Source organism: Mastigoproctus giganteus, chromosome 11 (genome assembly GCF_048544385.1).
Source record: "Mastigoproctus giganteus isolate SK-2022 chromosome 11, ASM4854438v1, whole genome shotgun sequence".
NCBI lineage: Eukaryota > Metazoa > Arthropoda > Arachnida > Uropygi > Thelyphonidae > Mastigoproctus > Mastigoproctus giganteus.
The window spans coordinates 120,687,189-120,700,079 of NC_143585.1; the positions used below are offsets into that span (position 1 = coordinate 120,687,189).

The following is a 12,891-nucleotide window of genomic DNA, read 5'->3' on the forward strand; positions in this document are numbered from 1 at the left end:
CATTATAATATCCAATCAGATTAGTCAGACAAGATCACCCCTTAACAAATCCGTGCTGTGACCACAGTATAAGTTTATTCCTGTCTAGAAGATCCTGCATTACTTCTTTAACCAGAGACTGTTATTTTCCATGGAACAGAAGTTAAGCTAACAGGTCTGCAATTACTAATGTCACTCGCTGATCCACCTTTGTGAATTTATGATACATTTGCATATCTCCAATCCATAGGAACCTCTTCTTAAATAAAGATGCTCTCATAATTATGGCTATGGGTTTGCTTACTTCCTTTCTGCCTTCCTTATTGTAATTGGATAGATCTCATCCACCACCTGTGCTTTTTTAGAATGAGTTTCAAAAATACCTCTGCACACTTTCCTCTTGGTTATCACAAAATCATTTAGCTCACTGTGAGATTCTGATGAACTTCTCTAATTACCCTCAATAAAGAACTCCTCATGCATGAATACAGATGCAAAATAATTATTCAGTTTGTGATGGTTATTTGATTTTTAGGAGCATTAGCAACTAAGGCCATATTGCTCCGGGATATGCGGTGGTCATTCCCTGACCTTTCCGCATCCTCCGTATTTGGTGGTGACGGGCTCGAACCCTGGTCTAATCAAGAAGCGTGTGCTACGCATTCAGTTTGTGAGCAGCCTGGACAGGATCATGAACAGTTAAATGATCATCATCAAGTGGGCCAATGTCATTCAACCCTTTCCTTTGACTGTTAATAGAAGTAAAGCACTCTTTGCTGCATTTCTTGCAATTCTTTATCAGAGACTTCTCATAATCTGCCTTACACAGTTTATGTAACTATGTGAGGCAGATTACTTCACTACATAGTTTATATCTTCCATATCCCAGGGGCTCACATCTGGTGAGTATGGGCTTGGCACACCCAAGCTGGATATCCTGATGGTCCTGAGCTGGATATCATCATTCTTCTCTTTCTTGGTGATTCCCCCCCCCCTCTCTCTCAGGGTAATTCGATTTTTTTTTTTTTTTGGCTGGTGCAGTATAAGCCTCAGGCTTCCATGCACCATATAGCTAATAATAATAATAATAATAATAATAAGCTTCTGTATCACAAGATAATTTATATGCATTTTTAGTCTCATCAGTTCATTTTACATCCATTTAGGTCTAAGCCTAAAATGGCATTTCTTTGTTGGTATGAAAACCTATAGCCGCACTTTTTTTTCCGAAAAAATGCCTTGAAAAAAAATCACCCTGTGTCTTATGCGGAAGTGAGCCCTCCCTCATCGGCATTGAGGCGAACAGACAGGTTGTATTTTGCTATTCGGTCAGAATATTTTCTTTTCTGAAGAATAACAGGATGCCCTAGGGTACTTTTGGACTCGCGCAGTTGTTTCGAAGCAGTTCCAAGAAGTTTCGAAAGCCAGGGAACACAGAAAAAGCCTTAGAAGGCAATGGAAGCTTCAAGATTCTTTTACAGGTTTCTCAATTGTTTGCCGATCCTTTAAAAGGTGGCACAACCGGCAGGCCAGTTAGTTTGATTTGATTGGTTATTATGATGTGGTTACAAAGGACTGGATGCAAAAAATAATTTTGATAACATTTACTTGGATTTCAGGAAAGCTTTTGACACTGTTGAGCATGGAACACTACTGTAAAAATTGGAGCAGGATGGTATTAAGGGTAAGTTGCTACAATGGATAAAAGGGTGGTTGAGTGGGAGAAGACAGAAAGTGGTAATCAATGGATGCTGCTCTTCTTGGACTAATGTTATTAGTGGAGTCCACCAGGGTTTGGTGTTGGGCCCACTGTTGTTTTATATATTTATCAATGATATTGATAAAGGTATAACAGGCTTAATGTTGACATTTGCAGACAATACAAAGGTTGGCAGGGTTGTTAATGACAGTAATGGCAGTGTGCTATTGCAACAGGATCTAGAAAATTTGGACAGATGGGCAGAGAAGTGGCAACTGAAGTTTAACATTGACAAATGCAAAGTACTGCATATGGGTAGAAGTAACCCCTGAGAAATGTACCAACTGTGTGGTAACTACACTTACGGTGGTAGAAAATGAAACAGATCAGGGAGTAATTGTGCACTCAGATATGAAGTTTCCTGAGCAATGCAGACAGGGTGTCAGAGAAGGTCATGGGGTATTGTCAATGATATACAGGAATTTTGTTAGTAGGTAAAAGGAGGCGATTATCCCTTTGTATAAGACAATGGTCAGCCCACACCTTGAGTACTGTGTACAAGTCTGGAGGCCCCATTTTAGGAAGGATGTTGAGTTGCTTGAGTATGTACAGAGAAGGGCAACAAGATTGGTGAGTGGAACGAAGGGGTCCTCTTACCAAGATAGGCTTAAGTTCTGCAAATTGCAGCGGCTGGAGACTAGGCACCTGCGAGGTGATCTGACTGAGGTGTATAAGCCCTTGAATGGATTGAGCACGATGAATTCTGATGGGATTCTTCCGCTTGCTCAGATTACAAACCTGAGGGGACATAAATTGAAATTGAGGGAAAAGCAGCTGTAGAATAGATGTGCGGAAATTTGCTGTTAATTGGTTAATTGCTGGAACAAACTTCCATCTGTCATTTTGGAAGTTGATAGCTTAAATAAATTCAAGGAAGAACTGGACAGACTTTTAGAGGGAATGGATGTGTGAAATTGTTTTTTTTTTTTGGCTGATACTACATTTAATATCAATTTATCATCAATTTAATCATTGATGATTAAATCATCAATTTAATATTGATGATATTATGTAGCATCAGCCTTGAGCAGTATCATCAATTTAGACTATTGATGATCCTCTCAAGTAGCAGGATCATCAATAGTCTATATTGATTCAGTTATTCAAGGAGGGGAATGCCAGAAGTTTATCAAACTCTAACAGGGAACTAAGTGATTTTGTGATAACTGAGAGCAAAGTGGAAGAGAAATTGTTGAAGTTAAACACAAAAAAGGTACCTGTGGCAGATGAAATCTATCCAATTATAATGAAGGAGGCAGCAATATTTCAATATTTCTCAGATGTTTGACAGAATGAAATGACTCTCTGGTTACGAATACAGAAAAATAAAAACATGAAAAGCGACCAAATTAAAAAAAGCAACAAGTTTGATTAACAAATTTCTGGACTTTCAGCCATAGCCAGGTCCATTGACTCTGATTTCCTTTAACTTTACTACTACTGATGAAGACACTGAAACACGCAAAATATCACATGCCCAAGACATTCCAATTCAGCAAGTACCCTGCAAGTGAAGCAAATTCGGATGAAGAGGAAAGTGAAGATCATAATAGTGGGATAAAAGATCAACTAATTTCACTTAGTGATCCTGGTAAATGGCCACAAATTTTAAATAATAAAATAAGAATGATATTAGTTAAAAACAAACCAGAACAATTAAAAAAAATTGATTTTCCAAAAGATAAAAGGTAATAATAGAAAAAAACTTTTCTATTGAATTTTACCCTAAAAAATTACAAAACGGTGAATCACTTCCGTGTAATTAGTTAGTGTATTTGATTTTGTAAAATTCTGTCTTTCGTTGTAATTGTAAATATTTTTAAATAGTTCCATTTCAGTTCCACTTGTAAACAGTGGATTCAAAGATTGCCAACATTTAACAACACATTCGAATATTAACGAAAAAACCAATATGCATGCTGAATGCACTTACAAATTAATTAATTTGCATAAAAACTTAGAATTACAAAATACAGTAGATGCACATCATTAAAGTCTGATAAATCAAGAAAAATAAGATGGCAATCAGTATTAAAAAGAAATGTTCTTTGCATTTGGAAAAAAATCTGGCTTTAATTAAGGTGTACTAATTCAAAATTATTTGATAATAATAATGGAAACTTTTTGCAATTAATACAAATGATTGCGAAATTTGACTCCACTTTATCGGAGCACATCCAAGTATTCAGATTGATAAACTTCACATGCCAAATTATTTAGGAGACAAAATTCAAAATGATATTTTAAATATAATAGGAAATAGTATAAGGACAAAAATTTTATATAAGTTACGGGAAGCTAAATATTATTCTTAGATTTTAGATTGTACACCTGATGCCAATCATCAAGAACAACTGACAATTATTTCAAGATTTGTAATTTATAATGATGAAACACAAAAAATTTAAATTAAGGAACATTTTTTAGGTTTCTGTGAAATTTAAAATAAGACTGGTGGTGGGCTAACTACATTCATTTTAGAATTTTTGGAATATTCAAAATATGCGTTGGCAATACTAAGACAATGGCACCAGTATAAAAGTCAGTATCAAGAAAAAATTTTTGATATAAACCTCTGAGAGTTTTTCGTACCTTGCTTTGCATACACAGTACTGTACTTTGAATTTAGTGGTGAATGATGTGGAAAAAATATCTTTTGAGAGACAATTGATTTTTTTTGGAATTATACAGGAACTTTATAATTTTTTTTTTTTTTACAGTAGTACTAAATGGTGGGCAAGATTAAAAAACAAAGTTTTGCTGAAACCTTTGTCAGACATGCATTGGGAAAGTCGCTATAAAATCTCTAGTATATAACTACAACAAATTGATGATGCTCTTTATGAAATATATTCGGATGTGATAATAAATTCAATTTAAAAACAAAACATCATTCTCAGTCATTGTCAAATAAAATTAGATCTTTTAAATTCGTGTGCTCTACTATTATTTGGTTTGACATTTTATCTAATGTAAATTTTGTGAGCAAATTATTACAAAATAGACAATCGGATATATTAACATCACTAATGCATTTAAAAAAAAAAATTAAAGGAAATGATTATAGACTTTAGAAAAGATGAGAATTTTGTACTCGATAATGCAGCAAAAACTGCTAACTCACTACAAATTGACACTGATTTTCTGAGAGAAAACCTAAGAATGGGAAGGAAACAAAAAATTATTTGATTATGAATCTGGAGATGAATTAGTGCCAATATTAAAAGATAATTTTAAAATAAACTTCTTTTTTTTTTTTTTTCATTTTAGATACTACAAGAAATGCATTAGATGAACGTTTTGAACAGCTCGAGGTTTATAATAACAATTTTAATTTTTTATAGTGTTTTAGCAAATTTAATAAAATGTCAAAAGATGAAATTTTAAAACACTGTTAAGATTTAGAATTAGTTATCAGATGCCACCAATGAGGAATGTCCAAAAGATATTGTTGCTGTTGACCTTGCAAATGAAATACAAATTTTTCAAAATTTCGTGTCCATGAATCAGACTCCACAAGAAATTTCAAGTTTTATTAATTTCATTAAGAATAATGTTAACAATGCCTGTATCAGTGGCTAGTGGTGAGTGCTCTTTTTCGAAATTAAAATTAATAAAAAATTACCTCTGTTCATTAATCAATCAACAAAGATTAAATAATTTGGCAATAATATCTATAGAAAATGATATCTTTGATTCTTTAGGCATTAGCATAAGGCACATGATGCAAGAAAGCAAGCTTATATAGCATCAGCCAAAAAAAAAAAAAAAAACACCCCCCTTCTCATTTCACCCATTCACTCGCTCCAAATGTTTATCTAGTTCTGCCTTGAATCTATTTAAGCTATCAACTTCTACGACAGATGGAAGTTTGCTCCAGCAATTCAACCACCCACTGGTAAAGGCAAACTTCCACACATCTATCCTACAACTGTCTTTCCTCAATTTGAATTTATGCCCTCTCAGGTGATTATTCTGAACTTATTCTTATTCTGATTCTTGTTCTTATTCTGAACAAGAGAAGAATTCCATCAGCATTGAGCATGCTCAAACCATTCGAGGCTTTATACACCTCAATCAGATCACCTCACAGGTGCCTAGTCTCCAGACACTGTAATTTGCAAAACTTAAGCCTTTCTTTATAAGAGCAACCCTTTGTTCCATTCACTAATCTTGTTGCCCTTCTCTGTACTCGTTCCAACAGCTCTACATCCTTCTTAAAATGAGGCCTCCAGACCCAAATACAGTACTCAAGGTGTGGCCTGACCATTGTCTTATACAAGGGGGAGGGGGGATAATCACCTCCTTATCCCTGCTAGAAAAATTCCTATATATCATCGACAATACACCATGAGCTACTCTTGCAGCCCATCTGAACTGTTCAGAAAACTTCATATCTCCCTACACAATTACCCCCAGGTCCTTTTCACTCTCTACCACTGTCGGTGTAGTACCACACAGTCAATAGCAACACAGTCAGTTTTATTTTCTACCACCTTAGTGTAGTACCACAAAGTTGATACGTTACTCTGGGGTTACTCCCATATGCAGTACTTTACATTTGTCAATGTTAAACTTCAGTTGCCACCTCTCAGCCCACCTTCTCTAGATCCTGTTGCAGTAACATACTGTCATTAGTGTCATTAACAAACCCTGCCGACCTTCGTATCATCTGCAAACTTGGACCAGTCATAATGTAAAAAATATTATGACTGATTTTGCTACAGCCAAAACAAGACAAGTTAAATTTATATAATGTTTTGTTATTGTTTTATTATTATTATTTTTATTATTTACAATTACAATAAAATAATAAATTTCTGTCTTTAAAATTTTATTTTAAGTTTATATATATAGTTTTATTTTATTGTCTGCAGCCAAAGAAAAATAAATGTATTTTTGTTTTGGTTTTTTTTTTTTTTTTTGTTTTTTTTTAGCATATTTACTTCATGTATCATAATATATGTTATTTTGTGTTTAAAAAATAAAATATATTATTTTAGAAATATATTTTTTTTAAATTCCCAAAAAAAAAAATTTATATAAGAAAAATGACCGTGGATGGGGGCAGCATAAGAAGTTTGCACCAGGGCTATCAAATAGCCTGGTGCAGCCCTGAGCATCAGCAAATATTCTTTCATCCCTTCTATTTAAGTGTATCCCCTCCATGTAAAAACATTCTCTCCTGTTAACAAACACAAACCGTGCTGAGAACAATTCTACCCCAGAAGCTTGCATATTCTCTCCAGATCTGAATTGTTTGACAATGCTCTCAACATGTACTCCCTCCTATCAGATGCTGTATAAGCTTGCTTTTTTGTATCATTTGCCACTAATGCTATCATGTCTGGACAGAATTGTAGACACTTTTAAATTCAGTCCTATCTAAACTTTTTCCCAACATTACCCTGTACTTGTTATGCAAATCCTCAGATCTCTTACTCTTAATATCATTTGAGCCAATGTACAACAATATTACCTTAAAAGATGATATCTGCTCTATAATGTCACTACTTTTTCCCCTGGCAGATATACCTTGGTTATATTCCACTTATCTTCTTGTACAATGTATTTCCCATCCCCTGACAACAGAGTTACTGACAATAACTACATCCTGTAGGACCTGTTCATTCTGCATTGAGGATTGCCAAGGCATTGAATTGGGCAGCTGAGAGTATGATGGGCCTCCATCCTACTCTTCAATGTCCCACACACTGAACATGCACAAAAAGATATCCCACCCTTGACTGTATCATGTTTTGTTGTTATTATTATTATTAGCCATATGGTGCAAGGAAGAATGATGCTTATGCTGAACCAGCCAAAAAAAATTTCTGAGTTACCCTGAGAGAGAGAGAGAGAAAAAAAAAATAGAAGGGAATCACCAAGATGCATAATGTCCACAAACATTGCACAAGTGGCACATTTCATTAAGCCATGATTCTTAGGAGAATCTCCCCCTCCCTTTATTCCCCTGAACCACAGCACTCCTGCTATTTTGAGCCTGTTGCTTTGCTGCTCTAGTTTGGGGCATGATTTCCATTTAAATTCAATTTAATTTGACAATACTAAACAAAGCTATTATATAGCTAAATGCAATAATATGCATTACACTATCAAAGTTACCCCCAGGGGCTCACATCTGGTGAGTATGGGCTTGGCACACCCGGGCAAAAAAATTTCTGATTTACACTGAGAGAGAGAAAATCAGAAGTAGAAAGGAATCACCAAGAAAGAGAAGAATGATGATATCCAGCCAGCTCAGGACCCTGGGTGTGCCAAGCCCATACTCACCAGATAAAATAGCCTTACTTACATAAAAGTAAAATTTCTTAGCTAAAAACAAAACAAAAAAAAAAAAAAATGCTAACCTACATAATTAGAACCTTCAAGCTTCTTATTTATCACAATTTCCACTACCATGCACTGCACTACACTACTAGTTATGTGCTACAGTATTTGCACCAAATTGCCAATACAAAAAGGTGCAACAAATATTGTCACAAATTATAAAATTTCTAACTAAATTTTAAAATAAGCTAATGAATGTGACTAATAATACTATTAAATTATTTATTGAACACAATTTAGCATGTTAATTAAGTCAAAAAGGCAGCAAGAGGTTCAAAAAAAATCTTAAAAATGTACTTACCTGAAGATACAGGTGATGAAGCAGACATTCTACAAGTCTCTGAACAGTCAGGAAATTGTTTTTGTTCCATTTCTGCAAGAGATTCCTCTTCAAAATCAAGTGAAGAGTGCCTTGAAGTTTCTGGAGCAGTCTGTGTACTTGTGTGTAACTCATGTGGTGCTGACAGCATATTAAGTTCAGTGTTGATTCCTATTTCAATTACATTTCTGTGTAACACATGAGATGTGTTAGAGAACTGCGATAACGATTCCTTCTTGTATTCTATTAATTCTACACTGTTTGGTAAGGGAGTACACACCTTCTGGTTATTTCTAGAGAGCACTTCTTCAATTAAATTATCATTTTGAATTACACGTTGAATCCTTTGGTCAGGAATGGACAATTGTGGGCATTTTTCTTGCTTTGGGCTATGTAGTACTTTGCTTTCAGGACAACTCTGCTTGAAAGTTGCTGTATCTACTAAAGAATTATCCAGTTCTTGAATCACAGCCATTACCTCTGCATCACCAAAACCAGCATCTTCTTTCTTTAACTCCCCAAAGCTTTTAGAACTGCGAATTGGTATTCTGGATATGCAGCGAGTGATTGACCTTTTCGATAATTCTTCTCCTAAATAAAATGTTCCTGCTTTATTTGATAATGTATTGGCATTTAAACTATGATTTTCATCAGGGGATGATGCTGACTTATTTGAATGTTCCAAATGATCAGTAGATGTGTCTTCTATAGATAACATTGTCTGGCAGAAATCGTGGAAACCGGCTACAATTACTTCTTGAGGAGCATTTAGCTTGACGTTATAACATTCATTAATGTCATCACTGTGGTTGTAATCTACAGAAGCACATGACAACTGTTCTCCAAAATCCAGTTCATTTTCAGATGATTCATTCACATGGATCCTACTTGTCCCACTGGATACAATTTTGAGGCATTCAGTCATAGACTGTTTCAGTGGTGGGATAGCATTATTTGTGAAACTTGCATAATTTGACTTTTCCAAAGACACTACGTTCCTGTGCACCCTAGATGAGAGGTTGTTATCATGGGATGTATTGTGCTTGCACAATGTTACAGGATCACTTATGTTTAACTTACCAGAATTGAAATCCAAATTATTTTTTAAATGGGTAACAGGTACAAAACAGCTGGACTGAGAAACAATTGAATGGTCGGGAGTCACTACCTGAACATCTGATTGCGATGTCATGGAAGATTGATGAGAGCGTTGATTTGGCACACTGTGTAATCTGTGCACGTCCTGTATTACTGAAACCAAACAACTGCCATGAACTTGAGAGGGAGAATTTGTGTTAATTGACTCACACGGAAGCACAATTTGTCTGCCTCCTCGTTGAGGAGAAATATTTTGCTTCTCACACTGAGGTAGTAACTCCTTTCTGTCTTCAAGGGTGGAAAATTGTTGCTGTGCGATTGCTACTGAGTTTTTAAGTTCTTCATGCAGAGAGGCATGCTGATAAGTAGCATACACAGTAGGAAACACATTGCTCTGTTGCAGTTGTGAACTATAACACTGAGTTTCTGCACCCTGACAGATACTGTCAATGGTTAGATGCTTTTTGTAACAGAATGGAAGAGGACAGGTCCTATCAGGATGAGAGATCTGTTTAACTGAAAAATAAATAAATGAAATTTGATAACGTTCCCCTCAGATAATTGGAAATCATTCTTTCATAGAGGAAATAAAATTTGAAATCTCTGATGTTACAATGGAAGGCTTAAACTCATGTGTGAATTTTAAACTTAGGAGACACACCAGAAAAATTAAACTTTATGATCAATAAAAATAAGTCTATGCAAGTTTACTGAAAACTTATCTATATGGATATGAATAGCAGAGTTGAGAATTTTAGAAAAGTCTAGGGATGATCCTGTGAATATCTAAACTTGGTCAGCTGAGAATACAAGGTTATATTCATTGTCTGCCAAGAAAACTATTGCCACCTAGAGGGCACAAAATATAGTTTTACACTGACTTTTGAAAATATCTGTTTAATAAATTTCAATTTTTCTCTATTGCTTTCTCATATTTCTTCCTTAGAATTTAGCAATATTATTGTATCCATGTAAGAGGAATGTTATTAGTATTATTATGTAATAATATGGTGTATATTTGTGTTTAATTATTAAATGTAAAGAAATGCAAATAGAAATGTAGATAACAAAAATTAAATTCTATTTTTAAAAATGCATAATCAGTGATAAGGAACTTATCTTCAACCTTCAGCATTTTATCTGTTTTGTCCCAAGTCAAAAAAAAAAAAAAAAAAGGTAAACACTCCTGCTATATGGTATCTATAAATTTTGTGTAGGTTATGGTTTGCAATTTTGTGAAATGGAAACCAAAGTTTCTAGAAAAAAAAAAAAAAGAAGAAAAAGAAAAAAAAAAAAAATATATATATATATATATTTTTTTTTTTTTTTTTCTTTTAATTAAATTTCATAGCAGTGAAGGATTTGGCTTGAACAGCCTGTAACTATTTAAGTATTGTTCAGAAATAGTGAGTAACACACTCATGTGCATATTGCAAGATCACTTCAATGTCTGCAAAAAAAAAAAAAAAAAAAAAAAATTCAACAAAAAAAAAAATATGTTGATAGATGCAGTCCATTACATTTCAGGAGTGTACATTGTTTTTTCTTTTCCCCTTAAATGAAATCTTTTCCTGGACTGTACTGTTTGCCATGCAGCAATGAAATAATATCAAATTTTGCTTTAAACTGCTAAATTCTGCAACAGAAACGTGTAATGTTAAAAACTGTTTATGGTGATGAAACATTGTCATACCAGCATGTTTGAATGGTATAAGTGGTTCAAAGATGGAAGTGATGATTTTTGTGATGACCCAAGAAATGAGCGTTCGTCATCCTCTCGAAATGAGGACAGAGTTGCAAAAGTTCAGGAAATTGTGGCAACAAATCATTGTTTGACCCTCAGAATGATGGCTCATGAGTTGGAGACTATTCATTAAATTCTGTATGAATATTTAGGAAATGAAAGTTCTGTGCAAAATTTGTGCCACAATCTCATGAATTAACCAATGAGGAGTGTCATCATGTGAAAGCTTTATCCAGACTTGTCAAGGAAATCCTAATTTCCTGGACTGTGTTGTCACTGGAGATGAATGTTGAATGTTTCACTATGAACCAGAGATGAAGCATCAGAGCATGCAGTGGACTTCAAAATCATCAGCAAAGCCCAAAAAGTTTCATTTACAGAAGTTCAGGATGAAGACAATGCTGACCGTGTTTATCGACAAACAGGATGTGATCTGCAAGGAATTTGTATACAGCCAATGCTGCATTCTATGTACAGGTGCTTCAAAGACTATTGAAGTATATTTTCCTGGAGACACAATTTAAAGAGAAAGGTAGCTCCTCTTGCTGCCTGACAATGCCCCTACCCCTTCCCCACTTGAAGACATTTTTGACAAAATGTGGCATTGTACAGATCAAACATCCACCCTATTGTCCAATCTAGCAGCTTAAAGCTTTCTCTTTTCCAAGGTGAAAACTGTCCTCAAAAGAAAAGATTTTAGGACATCAAGAACAAAAAAAAAACCTAACTGCTGAACTGAACATAATCTCTTTGGATGCTTTCACTGACTCTTTTCAGAAACTTTTAGAATGGTGTAATATATGCATTCAATCAGGTGGTGATTACTTTGAATAAAAATAAACCAGTTTTGAACTCCTTCAAAACTCTCTCTCTCTCCACACACACACACTTGAATGGTATAAGTGGTTCAAAGATGGAAGTGATGATTTTTGCGATGACCCAAGAAGTGAGTGTTTGTCAACCTCTCTAATATATATATATACACAGGGTGATCCAGGAGGAATAGTTAATACTTTGGAAGGTTACAGTATCGATAAATGACTTATTTATTGATACTATAACCTTTTTGAATGATGCAAAACACGAATAATTGACAAATCTTTTACAGTTCACAATAAAATGTTCAAAAATCCAACCCCAACCTTAATGCACTTTTCAATTCTTGTAGTAATATGACATGTTCTTCTGAGGTAGTCTTGGCATTGCTTTATGAGTTTAGCAGTATCCAAAATGCAAGCAAGCAATCTGTCTCTTGTATTCACCTTTTCTTTGTATACTGCACGTTTCATCCATCCCTACAAACAAAAATCTAACAAAGTGAGGTCTGGAGACCTTGGTGGCCAAGGAATGGGACCACCGTGGCCCATCCATCATTCAGGGAATGATTGTTTTGTCGAAATTCTAGGTAAATGGGCCCTGTAAGACAATTTTGTAACACAACAGGCCCAATCAACTGATTGTCGATGGTACCACACCACATGTTTACAGAGAAGCGATGTCAAAAATTTGTTTCTACAGTGGCATGTGGATTTTCGTGTGGAAAGTAGCTTCATTGCTGAACAGTATTAATGGAATTAATTGGTGATTAGCATTTACCCACCGAAAAAATTCCAATCACTGGGCGTAGTCTCCTGGTTGAAG

General features: G+C 34.8%; 1 protein-coding gene across 1 annotated transcript in view; it reads right to left on the reverse strand.

Moving 5' to 3' along the window:
* Positions 1-12,891, reverse strand: part of LOC150078392 (heat shock 70 kDa protein 12A-like) — a 158,319-nt gene that overhangs the window by 111,735 nt on the left and 33,693 nt on the right. Inside the window, exon 2 of the mRNA XM_090384551.1 lies at positions 8,391-10,022. Coding sequence (XP_090240677.1) covers positions 8,391-10,022 — 1,632 coding nt within the window. The remainder of the gene's footprint in view (positions 1-8,390; positions 10,023-12,891) is intronic.